This window comes from Alosa alosa, chromosome 23 (assembly GCF_017589495.1).
Source record: "Alosa alosa isolate M-15738 ecotype Scorff River chromosome 23, AALO_Geno_1.1, whole genome shotgun sequence".
Taxonomy (NCBI): domain Eukaryota; kingdom Metazoa; phylum Chordata; class Actinopteri; order Clupeiformes; family Clupeidae; genus Alosa; species Alosa alosa.
In genome coordinates this window covers 24,308,692-24,329,919 of record NC_063211.1, presented here as the reverse complement: position 1 = coordinate 24,329,919, position 21,228 = coordinate 24,308,692, and the positions used below count along the sequence as shown (strand labels likewise).

The window sequence follows — 21,228 nt, the reverse complement described above, 5'->3', positions numbered from 1 at the left end:
TATCAACAGAGACTTCTCTGAGATGTTAACATGTGAAACAAATGTGAAATCCAAATATGTAATGTCATGCATATGGTTGACAGGCGAGAGCCCTGCAAAGGAATTCACTGTCCCCGGAACTGAGTCCACGGCCACCATTGAGAACCTGCGTCCCAACACCGAGTACACCATCACTGTGTATGCGGTCACTGGCCGAGGGGACAGCCCTGCCTCCAGCACCCCCATCTACGTCACCCATAGGACTGACACCCCTGGTGGACGCCCCTGTGAGTCTCCTCATACTTACCTTTTAAAGTGATAATGTTAGTAGGTATTTTACTTCAGTACTTTATGATACTTAATGCTTTTGCACACAATTTATCATATTCTGTTTAAAATTATATTATACAATTGTAATCTTGCTTTGAATTGTTTTTTCCCCTCTCTGTGTTTTTGCAAGTCTCTGAGTTACATGGCAGTTTTTGCAAGTCTCTGAGTTACATGGAAGTACTGTCATCTCTTAAAACCATCTTTGCTTTCTCAGACGTCCCATCTCCCTCCTCCATGGACGTGACTGACGTGCAGGACAATGCCATCACTGTGCGCTGGAGCCCCGCCAAGGGCCCCATCACCGGCTACCGAGTCACTGGCGCTCCCAAGAACGGAGACGGACCCTCCTTCTCTGAGGTTGTTGGGCCTGGTAAGTGCAACAGCTTCATTGAGTTGTAATTTAAAGAAATAGAGGAGATCAAAGAAAAGGATAGAACTATGAAATCAAAGAAAAGGATAGAACTATGATCTATAAACTGTGGACTATTAAAGGACTGTGACAACAAACAAAACTTTTCCTTTTGCCTGACATTAGCCAATGTGCAGCGTATCCATTGTGGTATCACTATTCTCTTCTGAGTCATTCATGTTCTAAGGACACTGCTGATATGTTTGTGTGTTTGTCTCCTTTGTAGAGAGGACTGAGCTGACTCTTACAGGCCTGTCACCCACTGTAGAGTATGTGGTTAGTGTGTATGCCATTGGCAAGGGTGGAGAGAGCCCCCCAGTGGTGGAAAACGCTGTTACAGGTAAGATGTACATGTATGTCTTGGGTGTATAAATGTAAATACTGGTAGATACATATTGTATTCAATATGAATGCATAAACACACAAGAGATCATCTGTTGTTAAAGTAGTGATAAGAGAGTATTTGAAGTACTGAGGTACTTGTTGGGAGTGTATGGGTTTACATGTACTCACCTTCTCAATATTACTTCTGCAGGAGGCAGTGGTGACCACCCTACCGACCTTTCCTTCACCGACGTGCAGACGACCGCTCTGCGCGTGACATGGGACGCTCCCTCAGAGCGTGTGACCTCTTACAGGGTTCTGTACACCAATCCAGAGGAGGGCGAACGTGAGCTGTACCCAGCACCTCGTGGTACCGACACCAGCGCCGTGATCCCCAACCTCCGGCCCAACACTGAGTACACCATCCAGGTCATCCCCGTGCAGGGACGCACACCTCTGACCACACTGCTGGGCAAGCAGGCCACCAAAGGCCTAACAGGTTAGTATTAGGCAATAACTCGGCAAAAATAGCAATGGCAAGCCCTTTTAACATTTAATTTTGGGGATAAGAGGAATTGTTGATATCATATTTTAGGGAGCGCAATAAACTTTATGTGGGGATTCTTGAGTCTGCTCTCCCACAACATGGAAGGGAGGCTCAACTAGGTCTTAATTTCACATTTCATGATCAGTTTTTAAGACATGGCCTACTTCAGTCTATCTTTTTAAAATGCTTTCCCTGTTTCATTTTCAGACAAAATTCTAATGTTTATGTATATAGTGTATAACCAATAACTAATTGTAGTTTATGAATTATAATTAGTTATCCATCTTCAAACATAACTTAGTTGCCTGATATTTCCTTCCACAGCCAGCAGCGGTGACCGCCCTACTGACCTCTCTTTCACCGACGTGGACACGACCTCTCTGCGCGTGACATGGGACGCTCCCTCAGAGCGTGTGACTTACTACAGGGTTCTGTACACGAGCCCAGAGGAGGGCGAACGTGAGCTGTACCCAGCACCTCGTGGCACCGACACCAACGCCGTGATCCCCAACCTCCGGCCCAACACTGAGTACACCATCCAGGTCATCCCCGTGCAGGGACGCACACCTCTGCCCAAACTGGTTGGTCAGCAGGCAACAAGAGGCCCCACAGGTCGGTATCAGGGAATAATCTTTGCTCCATCCAGATTATGCATACAACTGATGTCATGTCGTTTTGTTTCATCATGATGAGCTGTTGGTTATTAGATTGCAGTGTCATGAAATGTTTGTCTTGACCTTGATGATAAGGCTTATTGACACAATTGTATCCCTCAATTACTGCATTCACTAGCTGAACTTGCCTGATATTTCCTTCCACAGCTGGCAGCGGTGACCGCCCTACTGACCTCTCTTTCACCGATGTGGACACGACCTCTCTCCGCGTGACATGGGACACTCCCTCAGAGCGTGTGACCTCTTACAGGGTTCTGTACACCAATCCAGAGGAGGGCGAACGTGAGCTGTACCCAGCACCTCGTGGCACCGACACCAGCGCCGTGATCCCCAACCTCCGGCCCAACACTGAGTACACCATCCAGGTCATCCCCGTGCAGGGACGCACACCTCTGCCCAAACTGGTTGGTCAGCAGGCAACAAGAGGCCCCACAGGTCGGTATCAGGGAATAATCTTTGCTCCATCCAGATTATGCATACAACTGATGTTTTGTCATTTTGTTTCGTCATGGTGAGCAGTTCGATATTAGATTGCAGTGTCATGAAATGTTTGTCTTGACCTTGATGACAAGACTTATTGACACAATTGTAACCCTCTATGGGCTCTTTGCACGAAAGGCTCTCAATGTGGCCACTTTGTTTCCGGTGGAGCGTTAAAGTGTAAGTTCAGTGTAAATTGACCCATAGTCCTGTTGTTGAAGCTTACCACATGCAGCCCATAGGTAAAAGAATGAGACAATTTGGGACAATATAGGCCAAGTTATGGACAGGGAGCTTAAAGCAGACACATGGGGGCAGTGGGGAGTTACTTTCAGTTTCAGTTTTGATGCCCCCATGGGTCTGCTTTAAGCTGCCTGTCCATAACTTGGCCTACGTTGTCCCAAATTGTCTCATTCTTTTTCCGATGGGCTGCATGTGGTGAGCTTATACAACAGGGCTATGGGTCAATTTACACTGAACTTACACTTTAACTGTGTTGTAACGGCATTTTCTGTTATATTCTGCTCCTAACATCTTCACTCTGACACTGATTATCTTATTTGCCCAGTAATAACAATTTTAACTCGCATAACTCCTTCTTCATCGTAACGTGTTGATTTACTAGTTACAACATCCAACCGGGTCAGTGTAGTCACTAATTACATTAGCAATAGCGGCAGGTTCAAACACACCTGGCTCCACCGGAAATAAAGTGGCCGCATTGAGAGCCTTTGCAAAGAGCCCATTACTGCATTCTCTAGCTGAACTTCCCTGATGTTTCCATCCACAGCTGGCAGCGGTGACCGCCCTACCGACCTCTCTTTCACCGACGTAGACACAAACTCCCTCCATGTGACATGGGACGCTCCCTCAGAGCGTGTGACTTACTACAGGGTTCTGTACACGAGCCCAGAGGAGGGCGAACGTGAGCTGTACCCAGCACCTCGTGGCACCGACACCAGCAGCCGTGATCCCCAACCTCCGCCCAACACTGAGTACACACCATCCAGGTCATCCCCGTGCAGGGACGCACACCTCTGACCAAACTGGTTGGTCAGCAGGCAACAAGAGGCCCCACAGGTCGGTATCAGGGAATAATCTTTGTTCCATCCAGATTATACATACAACTGATGTCATGTCATTTTGTTTCATGATGAGCAGTTGGTTATTAGATTGCAATGTCATGAAATGTTTGTCTTGACCCTGATGACAAGACTTATTAACTGCTTTCAGACATAGGTGTAAGTCTGCATATTCTGCGCATATCAAGCGGTTAGGCCGTATATCTGAACAACATATCCCGACATTTGGAACTCCGAACTTAGGCGGCTCTTACACTACTCCCCTCCTAGTATTTCGGATGGACATTATGTAAATATCTCATATCTGAACGAAGTGAAGAACATGCAGAGATTCTGGTCATGTGCGTGTTTAACCACATTCAACCTGTTCAACCATGCAGAGATTCTGTTCATGTGTGTTGGTGTCATTCACACATAATGTCTGCATGTAAGCATCATATCTGAATTACCAAAGGGTCGGACATTTGTTTGACAAAGATTTGCATATAGTGCAGAGGACATGTCTGAAAACAGTTATAGACACAATTGTATCCCTCAATTACTGCGTTCTCTACCTGAACTTGCCTGATATTTCCTTCCACAGCTGGCAGCGGTGACCGCCCTACTGACCTCTCTTTCACTGACGTGGACACAAACTCCCTCCATGTGACATGGGACGCTCCCTCAGAGCGTGTGACTTACTACAGGGTTCTGTACACGAGCCCAGAGGAGGGCGAACGTGAGCTGTACCCAGCACCTCGTGGCACCGACACCAGCGCCGTGATCCCCAACCTCCGGCCCAACACTGAGTACACCATCCAGGTCATCCCCGTGCAGGGACGCACACCTCTGCCCAAACTGGTTGGTCAGCAGGCAACAAGAGGCCCCACAGGTCGGTATCAGGGAATAATTCATAGCTCCTACAAGCTTCTACAAGCAGAGAAGCTTTTAAGTAAATCAGCATAGGGGTGTGTGATGACGGCCCTGAAGAATTTTTTTTTTAGATTCTATTAGATTCTGAGAAAAAATAAACAAATAAACTCAATTAGATTTTGTTTGGATTCTGTATTCTGTGAAACATATGTAAAAATGGCCATTGAATTGAGTGTAGTATATAGTAAAGTCACCCTCCACTATTCCTCCTTCTCAGCCACACAGCCTGGGACAGTCCCTGCACCCACAAACATCCAGTTCACTGAGGTGGGCCCTACCTACTTCACCATCACCTGGATCTCCCCCAACTTCAGGCTAACCGGCTACCGCGTGGTGGTCAGCCCCAAGAACAACCAGGCCCCGTCCAAGGAGCTCAATGTGGCCCCTGACTCCAGTCGCGTCACCGTGCCAGGACTCATGGTATGGCGCACATTCCTGATGACCCTCCCTCACAGACAGCCAATAAATAATCATCTCTTCCCATACATTTTTCAGTTTCCTTCAGAAATGTATCAGAAAACCTGTCTCTCTTTTATGTAATTGATTGCATAATTTCTCAAACTACAACGAATGGCTTATTACAAAAGTGTTGCTGGCAGTCCATTGTGCCAACTACAAACAATGTTTTTTAATGGCTAAATTACGTGTACAGTAGATCATTTTTAACATCCTCTTGTCTCTCACAGCTTGCCACCCCCTACATCGTGTACGTGTACGCCCTGAGAGACTCATCGGCCAGTCCACCCCTGACTGGAGAGATCACCACCACTGACAGTAAGAGGATTTCCATGAAGCACATAACAAATACGAATGACGTGGGCTTAGCTACAAACTGGCTGAAGAGCTTCATTGGCCTCTTCTGTATTGAAACACTCCTGTTCTCTTACTGGCTCCTCAGACCTTAGCCCACCCCGCCGCGTGAGGCTGTCCGATTTGATGGAGTCCTCCGTCACACTCACCTGGAGGACCAAGGTTGAGCCTATCACCGGCTTCCTCATTGAGGCCATCCCTGATGACCGCAGATACCCCACCATCAGCAAGACCATCCCCGAGGAGGCCAGAACGTTCATCCTCACAGGTAAAGCTCAGGCACCTTCTCATCTTTAGATATAGCAGTCTAAAGCGGTCTCATGAGGAAACTGATCCATTTCCTAATGCAATCACAAATATATTTACCTTCATTCCGACTGTTCCATTACGTGAATCGTATATTAACATTTCTGTTCAATGAAAAAAAAAAATATTGACCTTCATTTGAATGTGAACCTTTGACCCTTGACCCGTCTTGTTTATCCCACAGGGCTTCAGCCTGGCACCTTCTACACCATCAACATGTACACCCTGAACGGAAACTCCCGGAGCCCTGCCTTCACCCTCACTGTGACCACACGTAAGGCACAGCCTACTCCATCACCAGGACAAAGCACTCGGCTTAGTTAGTGTCAGATATACAAAGCCAATGTGTCATTTTACAATCCAGTATAGAGCTAATATGTTGTATAAGAAACCAATACAGTTCATGTGTCATTGATTCAGGATATTAAGTTTTATAAATGATACACTGCATTAACTTTACTGGCAGAAGTTCCGACTGATAAAAACTGGCTGTTTTCATATGCTGAGACATGGCTGATGGCCCATGCAGTTCTTTCTTTGGCTTCAGCAGATATAGAGACTAGTGCACACAAAGACTCTTCAGATGAGCTCATGTGTGGTACTGTGTGTGTGTGTGTTCATCTGTGCAGCTGCTCCAGCAGTTAATGCTCCAACGGACCTCCAGTTCACCTCCATCACCCCCTCCTCCATCTCCTTCTCCTGGCGCCCCCCGACCACACGCATCACAGGATACTATGTCACCTATGAGGAGTCTGGAGGCAGGCCCCGTGAGCTCACCCCCAGACCACATGCTGGCCAGAACTATGCCACCATCACTGGTAATATATGCACACTTCGCCACTAGTCAACACCCCAGCATTATCATTTGCATGGGCATGTGAGACAGTCAAAACTTGGATTCTTGAATGTTCTGCTGTATAACCTTTGGTGCTAACTGCCCTTGGGATCAATTACAGGGTTGAAACCACGCACTGAGTACATCATCAAGATAATCGCCCTCTCGAATGGACAGAGAAGCACACCGCTGATAGGCACGGCCACAACTCGTAAGTAGACTTCCAGTTTCCTCTCATTGCCACAGAGACACAAAAACAGTCCACAGGCACACACACAAACACACAAAACACAGAAAAGTGGGTGTACCTCTCAAACGGTCTTTTTGTTACTGAATGGTAAAAGTAAACAAAAAGAGATTTGGAATTGCAACATGCTGCTGAAGAGCTCACTGCTAGCTGGGCAGCTGAATTAGCTTGTTAGAAAGCTAGTTTTTTTTATATACAAATAGGCATATGCTTCCAGTTCTGTCTTCTTCTAAAAAAGCAATTAAACATTCTTCATGAGCCCAGAATAGTTGCTTTTTAATACAAGCAAGGCTCATACTTTTGAATTGTTGTATGATTCAAAAGAAAAATGGCGGCCATGCAGCTAGCTTTTTAGCTAGTAGTAGTCATTGTAAAGATCCAGTGCAAAGCTTGGATCTATTACAGTGCTCCTTGCTGGCTGTAACGCAATACAGCAACTCCCATACCTGTCCCATCACCCCCTCCCCTTTTCCCCCAACCACCTTCCCCTCTGGCTTTGCTGCTTCAATGCTAACCCCTTTCTTCCGCTCAGAATTTGGCTCGCTTCCGCTGCCACCGCCACCCTCGCGCCCTGGCTCCGAAGACCGACTGGACGTGCCACACATCATCGACGACAACACCGTTAGTGTACCAGCGGTAGTGGGGACAGGCGGCCAGGACACCCTAGGGGGCCAGGGCCAGAATGTCGAGTACACTGAGTACAACAACCGGCCCAACCAGCCCAACCAGCCAAACCTGCCCCACCGGCCCCAGGTGCCCCAGAGGCCCCATTACCCACTGGTCTACATCCCAAAACCGGGGCCCGACGGGAACAGGGTGCCGGTGGTGCAGGTGAGTGAAGACCTTCCCGGGCACGGGCTTCCTTATGGTTTTCCAGAGAACGACACGGGAAGTCCTCAGGAGGCACAGACGCAGACTGTCATCACCTGGCAGCCACTGCCACAGAGCACCGCCTACGAGGTCCACTGCGAGCCACTCACCCACCGCAACGAGAGGACCTTCCAGGTGAGGGTGCTGTCCGACACCCACACATACACGCAAACACGCCATGCAGACATAAGCAACAACTCAGATAATGAGTTGAACTCAGTTAATACCATCAAATTAATTATGTTAGTGATGAGAGGTGTTTGTGTGTAAACTATTCATTCTTGCCTCCCAGATGCGTCTTCCAGGCACGTCCACTAGCGCTACCCTGATTGGCCTGACCTCTGGGGCTTCCTACAACGTCATCGTTGAGGCTCTGAAGGATGCTCTTAAGCACAAGGTGTTTGAAGAGGTCGTCACCGCAGGCAACACTGGTAAAATAAAACTGCATTTACACTTCCTTAGCCTCCCACCCTTTTTCATATACCAAAATTGAAATAAACATATAACATTATTATATTGTCTTGAACGTAGACATCTTGCTGAATCCTCACAATACTGAACAAAACAACTGCTAGACTTATGAATCCCATGAGATTCTGTTATCACTTTATTGTTTGTTGAGCTGAAGGAGTGAACCGAATTCCCTTATTTTTTCCCTCATGACAGTCTCCGAAGGACAGCCTGAAGGACTCCCGGCCAATGGGGATTCCTGCTACGACACCTTCACAGCCACCTACCACAACGTGGGTGAGGAGTGGGAGCGCATGTCTGAGACCGGCTTCAAGCTGTGGTGCAGATGCCTAGGACTGGGCAGTGGCCACTTCAGATGTGACTCTTCCAGTGAGTGTCCTGCCAGTTCTCCCATTTAGTGGAGCCATGTGCCGCCATCTCTTACTAACTAGCACATCTCATTTGAGTGCTGAGAGACAAAGGGAATTAAGTCACTATGTAGGGCTCAAAGCTTATTCTTCAAAGTTACTTGTTGGAAATGCCACTCCACTGAATATTAATAGTCAAGCAATTGTCCATCCAATCTCTTAATTTTTAGCTGTAATGAAGGTATTTCTTATTGTAATAGAGAATAGTATCAGGCAGTTTTATGCTAATACCCCTTTGCTTTTTTGTCCTTTTTTGTTCAAAACAGAATGGTGCCATGACAACGGCAACAACTACCGAATTGGCGAGAGGTGGGATAGGCAGGCTGAGAATGGTCACATGATGAGCTGCACCTGTTTGGGCAATGGCAAGGGAGAGTTCAAGTGTGAACCACGTACGTCCCACTTTAACAATACAATAAAGCCACATCTTATCAGTAAATCAAGTACCTGTAGGCCCTAAAAGAATCAAAAAGCTACCAATCATTCCCAATATATGTAATTCACTATACAGACATTTATAAGAATGTATAATAGAAAATAAGAGTTTTCTTAACTTATTTGGCTCAATATTGACCTGAATTGGCTATTGATTATACAGATGAGTCTACCTGCTATGATGATGGGAAAATGTACCATGTGGGCAACCAGTGGCAGAAAGAATATCTTGGAGCCATCTGCACTTGCACATGCTATGGTGGGCAGCAGGTAAGATATGTTTTATATCACATGTTAATGTTTCAAACAGGCCACCATAATGTATATACAGGCGCTGAAAATGTGTTTGTGCTTTTGTTAGGGATGGCGCTGTGAGAACTGCAGAAGGCCAGGAGGTGATGGCGGTCCCCAAGTCCACCCTGTTCGCGTAAACACCTACACCAACCAAGGAGACACAACCTTCCGCAGAGTGGTAAGCCGACCTCATCTTGTATCCATCCCAGTTCCAATACCTGCCACTTCAAATCTCTTATAAATCTAAAAATAACTGTATGTTTTGTATAGTAATTCTACACGTTGAAAACATTTTTCCTCTTGTAATGTCACTTAGATGAAAGCGCTGCTACCTACAGGTTCAAGGTGGGTCTTTGGTAGAGTGTTTCAGGCAACAGCAACGCGATTTATTTTTTATTTTTTTGCGCTGTTATAAGAACTAGAGTGCTTCCCAGGCTTAAAGCTCGCAATGCCATCTGAGATGGAGACAACGACAACAGCAGCTATACAGCAGGTCTACTTGACAAACCCTCCATATAAATGTTGAGTGGTTGTATGATAGTCAGACTTTGATGTTTTATGTTTTTGGCATTTTTATCCTGTCATGCATTTGCTAACTGTTGCACAGTTAACAAAAGGTTAACATAAGCAGTCATGGTACTTTGTGCATGGCTGTGTCATGACAGAGAAGGTTTTAAGGCTGACATTATTTATGAATCACGACTCATGTAATGTCAAGGGTCCAGAGACCATCAGAGTGTGGATGTACATAATAAACTAATCACTTAACTGGTTGCATTGCTTGATGCTAACAGCAAGTTTGCGGCGTGTTCCTATTATAGCCTCTAATTCTAATGTGTGGTCTAACTCTAATTATTTGAGAAAAATAAGTTAGTTAGTTTATACTACTAGTTTTGAAAAGTTGCCAAATCAGAACCTTTCTGATAGTGTTCTGGCGTCAATAATCAGCTATATAGAATATCATAGGAGTTAGATTTGATCTCCATGTTTTAAATATTTAGTGCATGCAATAACCCTATATCCCTGTAGATGTCCTGTCCCTAGGAGTTGTTAACACTATGTACCTTCTGTGTCATACTAAACATCTAGCATATGTCATACATCTATTGTCACAGATCTGTTAGGACGGCCTGAAACAACATTTTAGCTCCAACGAAACCTCTTGATTTATTATGTTCTGTTTACAAACACTGTTCTCCGTTTTTGCCCTTCCAGAACATTCAGTGCCCCATTGAGTGCCTCCGGCCTGACCTCCTCGCTGACGCGATCTCTCCAACCAACCCCAACGAGTGAGCGCCCGTGCCTGAAGCGATGCATCGCCATCCCTCTGCGGCCAAAGACCCGCCGTTTTCAGCGGGCCACCCGGCGGACATCTTCCACCGAATCCAGACGTGACGAATGAGATTGTATTAACACACATTAGTGCCTTAACACCCTACCCTCCCAAATAGTTTTGTTCCCCCACTGCATTGCTTTTTCGGCTTTATCACACCGACAGTTAACGTCACGCTAACGCTAGCCCATCCTCCCCACCCCACTCACTCCTATACTGCCCTCTTCATGATTAGGTCGGCAGTTGGGATTCTTTTTTGTCTTCAGTGTGTTAAATGTTTGGATATCTGTTGTTGCGATTCTCTCAGAAATGTATTGAGACACTTTATAAGAGAAAACAAAGAATAACACATTCCTGTTCCATGTTGAAGCCCTGGCGACCATTACTGGTGTGGGCATCTTGTCACGTCAAAAGGGATATTCAAATGTCCAAGCCAATTTGCATCTCTACTGATTATATTTTATCAGTAATAACTTCCCAGTATTAGTGCCATACATTGGTAACAAAGTATTTTTGTACTTTTTTTTTTAAAAGAAATTACTGAAAAGTTACTCATCAGAAATGGAGCACTGTTTGAGAATGTGTTGGAGTACCAGTCATGGTACATTGAGGTTCGGTCCATATCGCAGTTTGTGTTATGTTTGATGTTTTTTTTCTTTTTCTTTTGTGGCCCTCCATTGTAAAAGATGTGGCCAGCACTGTTTTCGAATGACAATGACACTTACTGATAATGATTGATTTGTTTGTAATTTTTCTAACTTTTTGTTTATCACTTTAATTTATCCCTAAATTCTTCTAAAGTGTTGAAAGGTTAGAACTGGGATGTAAAGATAGATTTTTGTACTGTAAGTGCCAAAGGTCTTCACTACTGTCTAATTTCCCTTTTTGGATAAAAATGTACAAAGAACCTCAAACATAATGTCTCCGAGTTTTGTTGTCTTAAAAAAATAGAATACCATTTGTTATAGTGTTGGTCAATTCCGATTCCTCCCCTGAAAGTTGTCAAAACCCTCTATTCAAAAAGCAAGAATCCAAACAAACAGATGTCCAGATGTTTACTCAAGAAATCAACTATTTATTATTTCTGGGAGGAGACTCGTGAGGTTAGACTTGGCAGTGATACTGGAAACTTTTTTAAGAATAACGAGTCAAAGTGGAATGAATAGGAGTGTGTTTTCTATTTGCACTGGGAGTTGTAACAATGATGTAGTGCCAATGGGGAACCACTATGTAATGCATTAGACATTTTCTGGCTTTTAGTCAGAAGCACAATCAATCAGTAACTTAAGGAGGCTTGATATGAGATATTAAGGGGTATTAGAAATGGTCTGCAAGGAGTTAGTGTCAGGAGCTAATGGTGGAACAGGCGGAGCTTGGTGTGCACCAGGGTGATGCCAAGCTCATTGCACGCGTTGATCACCACCTCATCAGCTGTGGAACCTGAGGGGGCTGCGATGTACTCGACACCACTCTGGAAGAACGAGGAAGAACAGGGGAGAGAGGATTTTAGACATAATAAAAGGATCATGTATGAACACAAAATGTCTGCAAAACCTTACTGAAAACCTCCACTGGCCAACCATCATGCCAACTATAGGCTACGATCTTGCGAGTTATTTTACATCGTTAGACAGGTTAAAAACCCATCATTTGACAGATGGAAGAAGAATAATGGCAGCTAGGGAGATAATGTGATGAGAAGGAAATAAATGAAAAAGATGGCATTAGTGGGATAAAAAAGAACTATGTGGTTATTGGTACCCGTTTGGCCCGGTCCACGTTGTCCCTGAAGGGGAAGAAAGCATCAGAGCTCAGAGCGACCGCCTGCAGGGAGCTGAGCCAGTTCTTGCGCTCAGTCTCAGACAGCTGCTCAGGAACCTCCTCAAACATGGCCTTCCATGCGTCCAGGTCTGGGCCCTAACAAACACGCACACACACACACACACACACACTTTTACTCACCATCAACAGGTCACAACTGGAAGGCCACAGTAAAGAAGAGAAAATATCACAACATCTTAATAAATAGTATTTGACTATAATGGATGACTAATACTATTATAAGTGATTATTTTAACATTTCAGACATCAAACTAAATAAAATAATCACAATTTTAATGGTCATCCATCACAGTCAAATACTATTTACTAAGATGTATATAACCTATAGCTCCTTAGAACCAGCGTTGGTCTTGATTGATGCTCACCTCTCCGATGGTCCCACTGACGTACTGATCGATAGCGTTGGCCATCTCTGCACGCTTGACACCGCTGCGGAACTTCATGTTGAGAACACGAGGGTGGCGTCTCAGCCACCAGTTGTCAGCCTTGTCCCCTGCCAGACGTGTGCAGTGGATACGAGACTGTTGACCAGCGCCTATGCCAATCACCTGAAACACAGGTACCACACACACAGGAAATCAAGAACATCAACCAACTCTTACTCTATTCTCAGATTTTCCTAGAATGTACACACAACATAAAAAACAACTACTGCTTCAAAGAGAAAATAATTTAGACCCATTATAAATATTTTTTTTTATTTATTCTCAAGGGAAGTCAGCTGAGAGACACGTGGCATCTGGCCATGTCTGCATAATGCAGATGGTCCATTATGATTATGCCCTCACCTGTCCATCCTTGGCATAGCATACAGAGTTGGACTGGGTGTACTTCACAGCAATGCTCGCCACGATGAGGTCACGTAGAGCCCTCTCGGACAACTACACATGATAAAGGGTTAAAAGTGAACACTCCTGCATAAAGGGACAGGGATCTCAGTATCTATGTACCTTTTATGAATATAAACAATCAATCATATGATCCTCTATACCTTGCCCTTGGAGACAACGTTGCTGAAGAGCTCCTTGTCGATGTTGGCTCCGTTTCTCTTCTGCTTCAGGTGGAGGCCAAAGAGAACCCTGACCTCAGCCTCATCTGGCTCATAGGACGGGTCCATCTAAAAAAGACCGCGAGAGAAAGGCTAGAAAAATCAGTGCACCAATTCAGTCTCATTTTAGTTCCAAACTGAGTAAGACAGGTCCTGTTAGTTTTGCCTTTGGCCCACTCATCTTCACCTGGAGTACACAGTAGTTGCCGCTCTTCTTCTTGGAGAGAATCCGGAGGGCCTCCTCTTCGTAGCCAGGAGCGATGATCCCATCGGACACCTGAGACCAAGACAGGCCAGCAAACACATAGGTCAACAACATATTCTTGTCAACAAGGAACGTTTCACTGTGTTCCCTTCAATTACTCAACACGTAGAAACCACAACAACACGAAACACACACCTCTCGGGAGATGATTTTGGCAGTCGGGACATCGCAGGTGTCAGAGAGGGCAATAAAATCTCCAAAAGATGACATTCTGTCAGACCCTGTGCAGGGTAGGACAGACAAACACACAGATGTGTTTTCAAACTTTATTTCACCCCCACCCCCAATGACCAACACAACAAACTGTGTGTTAATTCAGAGCTGTAACAGAAATAGTATCTGGTTACACTGTTAATATCATAGCCTGTTAACATAATACACAAACTGAGAAATTAAGTAAACCACAGAAGAAAGTTCTAGCTTTAACTCTACATAAACCATAACCCCTAGAATAGATAATGGTTTTAACTGAGCGAAAAGATGAATAAACCTTTGCTTTACGTCAGTGCACTTAGATGACACAACATAACAGATGTGGGTTAAGTAGCTGAGGTTGTTTATGAGAGTGCGGTGATGTTACCTCTGGCACGGGCGTAAGCGGTGGCCAGTGGCGTGAGGTCCTGCAGCATATCGTTCACCATGCACACCTTTGCCTCTTCCTCCGTCAGAGCCACTCCCACTGCAGCACCTGCACCAGGAGACAGATGACCGTCACAAAGGCTGTGTGTGTGTGAGTGTATTTACGGTAATTAACGTAAAGGACATTTGAGTTCCTCCTCAGTCCACACTGCAGCACCCTTGAGTGTGTATACTAGTACACGAGTCGGAAGCCAACAACATTACTTATCGTCACAGTGTATTTAACGGTCAAGCATACATGCTTGTGTACCTGCATGACTTTTGCCTGCTGGGTTAATGTTAGTGTGTGTTGGGGGGTGTGTGTGTGTGTGTGTGTGTGTGTGTGTTACCTGCAGGACTGACGTGCTTGAAGGATGTAGCAGCTGGCATGCCCAGAGCATTCTTCAGCTCCTTCACCAACTGCCAGGCGTTGAGGGCATCGCACAGATTAATAAAGCCTGGAGATCCATTCACCACTACAGAGGGAGGGAGAGAGGGGGAAGTGACTATTGTGCAGATGAAAGGCAGGTCCCATTCTTATGGGTAATGGGACAAACAAAATGGCTCACTTCCCAGGCGCAGACGGTGCCAGTAGAGCTCCATACTTTCGGTCCAAATCAACAATTATCAAATGTGGGAAGAGCTGTTGACATGCAGACAAGGGCGCATGCCCATTATGCACAGTCAAGGGGGCAGCCGTACCTGTTATGGGCAGAGACGGGCGCAACGTGTACAGCTGGGCAGGGGCCTGGTGGGGGTTCATGCCGTAGCGCAGGGGCAGCTGGGATACGCCCCGACTGTACTCCCTGCGGAAGTAGTCAGCGATGGCGTCGTCATACTGCGCTGTGTGTGTGAAGGCCTGTGTGAGAGGAGGTGAGAGGTGGACGGGGGAAGGAGAGTGGTGAGCCTGATGCATTTGGGAACATCCTCTCTGCAGCACTGAAGACTGAATTCATGTGAACTACACTTTACTTAATTCAATTATTTTACTTCTTTAAACAGGTATGTCTTCTGTGAGTTGAGTGAATGAATGAATAAATAAATGATAATAGTGAAAAAAATACCACAGACATAATTTCTTATGAAATGAGTAGAAGATGCAAACTCAAGCTCAGTGAAATGGGCAAACAGACCCCACCTGTGACATTTATAAGCAGGTAACAGTAACACTTGATATTTCCTTCTCTCTCCAAGCGTTGTGGTGTGGACTGATATATTTATCTGTTGCATTTGGGTGCAAAACCACTGCAGAGCTTGAATAGCCTGTGATGGCCAGACCTGTCTTATACTATGAATCCTCAGGAGTCAGTGTGGCACACTTGTCCAGCTCACAAAGGGCTTTATTGTGGGGCTGTTTCAGCATGTAAATACAAAGTAGCCATTTAAACTTGTGCCTTGTGTCCCTCGCCCACTCGTGACCCTCAAAGGACATTTCATCACGAGGTAAAGACATTGGGCTGGGATGAACTGGAGGCCAAGGGGAAGGCAAACCCAATGAACCAGACAAAGATTGATGAACACGGACGGGGGTGCGCACACACACACACACACACACACACACACAGGACTTTGATTCTCACAGCACAGGAATGATCCCAATTTCAGAAACACAAATAGTGTTATCTAACAGCAAATTGCTAACCTAGAAATACTATGGTCCCTCTATAGCAGGCCTCTCTTAGCAGAGAAATCCCACTATTTCAACACTACTGTTAGCATTGTGACAAGGATGATTAGCTGTGTTTTCTGACAATTTAATCTCTACACCACCGACCTGATCAATTCTGAAGCCAATACAGATGGACTAAGATGTAGACTAAGATGGACAGACGGGACTTTTTGCGACAAGAGAGGGGAACATAAGTCACTGTCTGAGGGAGCCTGATTATTACGGTACTTGGATCTGACTAATGAACAATTTGACAAGTCAGTACTAGAGAACCTGTGAAGCTATTGCATAATCAGTTGGCTGTTTCACTGACCGACATGTTTAAACACAGCCCATCCCTAGTAGAAATACCTTTGAAATCCAAAATGGTTGGATTTCTGGGCATTAAAGGCGTCATGTAGCGTTAGCATCTGCACATTGGGCATAGCCCTAGAGGGAGTCTGTAGCAGCTCAAACGCTAAGGGCTAGTCCACACGTACGAAACCGATCTTTTTTTCCTCCGTCTTCCCTGAAACCGCATCAAGAATATTTGCGTCCAAACGGATCCATCTCAACACGACTTACTTCATACCCCAGGCCTATACTGTAGGTGGCACTGTTTCTTTACAGAAATTGACCAAAGTTTGTGCTTTACAAACAGACAGAATAAGCTATGACAAAATGGCTAGTGCAAGGAAACCAGAATTGTTTGTGTGGACTGATGGTGAACTGTCAACTGTAGTCAACTGTAAAACTAATAAACTTTATTTTACGGTTTGTGAAGGGTGCAGTCCCGTCCTTTATTTGGCTAACGCAGGTAGGCCTACTATCTCCTTTACTTTCTTTGGTTGTAGGATAGTCCGTGATTCACATTAGTTTTGGCTATCACCGCAATTAGGCTACTAAACGCAAGGCTTACCCAAGTTCTAGGCTATTCTGTCGCCACATTTATAATATTGCTATAAAACCTTCGGTAGTAACAATACGTTTGCCTGCATCAAATCGCGCATTTGCATTCAGTGTGCTACCATCGGCTTAACGCGGGAGTTCTAAAGCGCCTTTGTATGCTTATATCTGATTTCACTTTCGACTGTGAATCCATGTATATATGTTGTAAGACATGTAAAATAAATGAATGACACTGGCACTACGCACAAATTAATGTAGCCTAAACTTACACCGCGACTTTCCTAATAACTTAAGTTCTCTGCGTCACTGACAGTAGAATGCATTAAAAAACACGGAAAAAAAACAGTGTTCAGTCCACCAAGTCATAAGCTATCGGTAGCATCGCGCAGCACCAGTTGTGATATTTATCTTAATGGAGTGTAATCGTGAGGTAATGTCATATATGAAAACTAGTATTGTTAGGCAATACTAGAAGTGCAAGTCCAGGGCAGCTGAGGTGTGGCGATGACATCATCGATACGCAAGCAGGATGTGCGGTTTCACTGTCTAAACGAATTCAAACGGGCTACGGTTTCAGATTTCTCCACTCTGGGACCAGGTTTCAGAAAAGTGCGGTTTCGGGCAGTGCGTTTACAGGATTCGTTTGGACGCTCGACCAAGACGAAGCAAAACCTCTGCGTTTAACCTAAAAAGCGTCTCCGTGTGGACGGGCCCTAAAAAAACACTAAAAAACGCTGTTTGGCATAGTTCAAACTTCAAAGGACACAGTCTTACAAGGACAGGCCAATGTGGTCATGGTTACCTTCAAAGCCAGGGTTTTGCGAGTCTCCAAGCTTGTATCTTTGGCATCTGAGCCCTCCATCTCCATAGCCACCAGGTCATAGTCGGCTGGGTCACAGACAATAGTGACTCTGGCATGGTTCTTGGCTGCTGCTCGGAGAAGTGTCACTCCACCTTTGGTGAGAAGAATAGCAACAAAAAGCAATTATAACCACCTATTCAAACCCTAAATAAAAGTCTCCAGAGCACTTTATGAGGTAAGACAGACAGACACTCACCGATGTCAATTTGTTCTACAGCAGCTTCTACAGTTACATCAGGCACTGAGACGGTCTTCACAAAGGGGTACAGATTGCACACCACCACTCTGACCGAAAATAAAGAAGAAAGGTCAACACAGGTCAATCAGTAGTTTCTGGTGTGAGGCACCATACATACACACTTAATCTCCATAGCATTAGTGGACACTGTGTGTGTCACATTTTCCTCAGGTGGCCTGAATTACTGAACAAAACTGTGGCATCCACAAGTAAACACTTAAATACTACAAGTCCCATGATCAGAGCAACTGTGTATGGGTCACACGACCACAGCAGCAGTATCTGAATTACACAGTGATTGGATTAGACTCAGTAGAAAATTCAACTCAGACAGTCACATTAACAACCACTCACGCTCATCCAAGAGGTAGCAATACAATTTGGACCCTGCCACAAGATAACATGGAATTAGAGCAGCTAGGAACAAAGAGAGAATAATGTATGAAAGGGGAAATGTTGACACTGTTGCAGTTTGGCCCTCACCTCACAAGGCTAAAGCCCAGTTTGTCCATGTCAGCTTTATCAGAGGGGTGTGTCTGGCTAAAATGCCTCCGTGAACAGCAGGGTGAAGGGTCTTCACCCTGCCACCCAGCATCTCGGGGAAGCCCGTCAGTTCCGAGACATCCCTTTGAGAAAATCAGTTCAAGACATTACTTTACAAATTCAGTCCTTAGTTGAGATTTACAACGAAAACCCATTTGTTGATGCATCCCATCAATCACCTAAAAAATACGAAACTCACGAGAAATCATTAGCCTAGCAGAGCAGACAAATGAAACTTGCCTGACATGTAGTCCAGCATCACGCAAGGCTTTGGCCGTGCCACCCGATGCCACCAAGGACAGACCCACGGACACAAGACGTTTGGCGAAGTCCAACAAACCAGTTTTATCTGACACACTGAGCAGCGCTGTGAGAATAGATGTTGGAATAGACTTATGACTTGGACTGCATATTTTGTATGCATGCTAATTGCTATGTCATACATAAATGAATCAGCAGCACAAGTGGCATATCGCCACTATTGTTCTCACTGTCGGCAATACCACCGTTAGAGCAAAAAGTTGCAGTACAAAACAGCAACAACATGCACTGATTTCCACTTAATGCAAAACTGCAAGTAAGAAAGAAACTTAAATTGTTGACGTCATATAAGATCATGTAACCTTACGTTAGCTAGCTGTGCTAAACATGTGTCGGTCTTTGCAATTCTTCATTAACTTGAACTACTAGGCTAGCTAACAAGCTATAGTATGCCAAATAGTTTTATAAACAAGTCGGATCACGACTGAAACATGCATCCAGCAGTAACATTCCAGCATCAATACCAAAAATATTTGAACATATTTACCAAGTTCTGAGCAAGCCATGGCGACTGTTGGCACTGGGTGATGTTTCCCTGGTGGTGGTGTCTTTGATTGTGTGGAAAACCTACTGTCTATGGTGGGAACACGTGGATGAAATGCGAAAGATTTATCAGAGGGATAACTTCATTACGCTGCATGCTGGGAAGTTTGCTATTCATTGATTCCCGCCTCCTTCAACCTGGTTGGTTAAGATGAGTTTAATACAAGTGTGCAGTTGCATCATCATCATGTCCATTTGGTTAACTTGTTGATGAGAAGATTTTCAACTCTTTCTGCTGTATAGTTGTAAATCACAGGCCCTCGACAAGAGAAACTAAGTGATGTGTCGGTCGAGACGGTTATAAAGTCGGTTCTTCTACGTTAAGCGCCTCCTGCCCGAGCTGATTTTTTTTTGTTATTTTTTACAAGACGGAATGATCATGGCATCACACCACACCACTGCTCCTCCACATGATCTGAAAGTGTTGCAATGCAACCAATCACTTGTGATCATGACAGACAAGCCTGCTTATAAAGGAGATGGAGTGAGAGTCTGAGACAACAGATGAAACCAAGTGAGTGAGGGTTGTATGTTGCCAGACCCTAGTCAGAATCAGCTGCTGTCTACCTAATGCCCCTGTCCTAGATTTGAACACGCTGCTATTTACACATGCCCTCTCCAGTATGGTAGCCTACTACAACATGGACCGAACTGGAGCCACCCACACACCAAGTACACCTCGCTGCAGCCTGCGGGAAGGCGAGGCTTGACATCAAGCCCCGCCCACATCCAACTCAGCCATGTTTTCTTTGCCTACGTCGCTTTGGCTTTACTACCTATGTTTACTACCGACAGCCCGGTAGCGAATTATATAGTATATTGTTTCATATTAGATGATATAAACTGATGATGTAGGCTAAACACAAATGACATTTCATGCAACCACAGTGAATTTTTCATGTAGGCCTAGGCTAGCTATTGTAATTGGGTTCGTGTACTTGTTCGTTCATTTGATTTCCGGTTTTGAAACAATAACATGCACATTAAAAAAAATGGTAATTTTAAATATTGATGACAATGTGTTCAAACGGAAAACGAGCCATATTTCATTTAATTTAGCACTCAAAAGTAGAATGGTGTGTTGTTCCATTATCATGGACTATCAGTTTAACAGCAATGCATTGTGTAACGTTAACCGGTTAGATCAAGCTATCGGACCACCGGTAGATAGGCTACTTGTCAGCAACCCGCGATGGTAACGTTAGGCCACCGGCAGTCCGCCGTATAAATTAATAAAGAAAAGGTGGTCAAAGCTGCGGCTCGTTAGCCCAGCGGACCGCGGTAGAACCGATGTGCAAAAACTCAGCGGTCCGCCGGTGACAGCGAAACCGGTGGGCCGCCGCCAGCCTCTTGCCATCTGGGTGGTTAACTTTGCTGGCTATCTAGTTCCTATCTGACGAACGAGTAGTGTGACAACGGCGTTCTTATGGAAACGTTGGTGCTGTTGCGAGTTGTTGCACTGGTTTGAATCCACAGTTTACGTGTTGAATTACACAATAAAACGTGTTTTGCAGTAAGTTGCTGGTTTGTAGAATGTAGCACTAGCAGCTCGCTCAGTCTCGTTGCGAGTCCTGGCTCTCTCTGCTGACTGCCTCCCTCTCGCCGCCAGCGAGACGTAAGACAAAAAAAACATGGCTGACGTGGAT

General features: G+C 45.1%; 2 protein-coding genes across 2 annotated transcripts in view; one reads left to right on the top strand and one right to left on the bottom strand.

The window, feature by feature from the left end:
• fn1b (fibronectin 1b) overlaps nt 1-11,659 on the top strand; it is a 34,721-nt gene extending 23,062 nt beyond the window's left edge. Inside the window, 21 exon segments of the mRNA XM_048235304.1 lie at nt 84-266; nt 524-679; nt 945-1,058; nt 1,254-1,541; nt 1,914-2,201; nt 2,411-2,698; nt 4,409-4,696; nt 4,955-5,157; nt 5,424-5,511; nt 5,636-5,815; nt 6,038-6,127; nt 6,483-6,671; nt 6,810-6,899; nt 7,468-7,940; nt 8,098-8,236; nt 8,472-8,645; nt 8,950-9,075; nt 9,282-9,388; nt 9,480-9,590; nt 9,729-9,757; nt 10,628-11,659. Coding sequence (XP_048091261.1) covers nt 84-266; nt 524-679; nt 945-1,058; nt 1,254-1,541; nt 1,914-2,201; nt 2,411-2,698; nt 4,409-4,696; nt 4,955-5,157; nt 5,424-5,511; nt 5,636-5,815; nt 6,038-6,127; nt 6,483-6,671; nt 6,810-6,899; nt 7,468-7,940; nt 8,098-8,236; nt 8,472-8,645; nt 8,950-9,075; nt 9,282-9,388; nt 9,480-9,590; nt 9,729-9,757; nt 10,628-10,814 — 3,791 coding nt within the window. The 3' untranslated portion in view covers nt 10,815-11,659.
• A 140-nt stretch (nt 11,660-11,799) lies between these two features.
• atic (5-aminoimidazole-4-carboxamide ribonucleotide formyltransferase/IMP cyclohydrolase) lies at nt 11,800-19,890 on the bottom strand. Its single transcript, XM_048235305.1, is given in 16 exon segments — nt 11,800-12,216; nt 12,507-12,662; nt 12,953-13,135; nt 13,376-13,468; nt 13,579-13,704; nt 13,823-13,912; nt 14,036-14,121; nt 14,481-14,588; nt 14,869-14,994; nt 15,221-15,377; nt 17,878-18,029; nt 18,134-18,222; nt 18,659-18,707; nt 18,710-18,801; nt 18,959-19,085; nt 19,527-19,890. Coding segments are annotated over 16 exon segments (1,773 nt in total). The 5' UTR covers nt 19,546-19,890; the 3' UTR covers nt 11,800-12,096.
• Between the last annotated feature and the right edge of the window lie 1,338 nt (nt 19,891-21,228).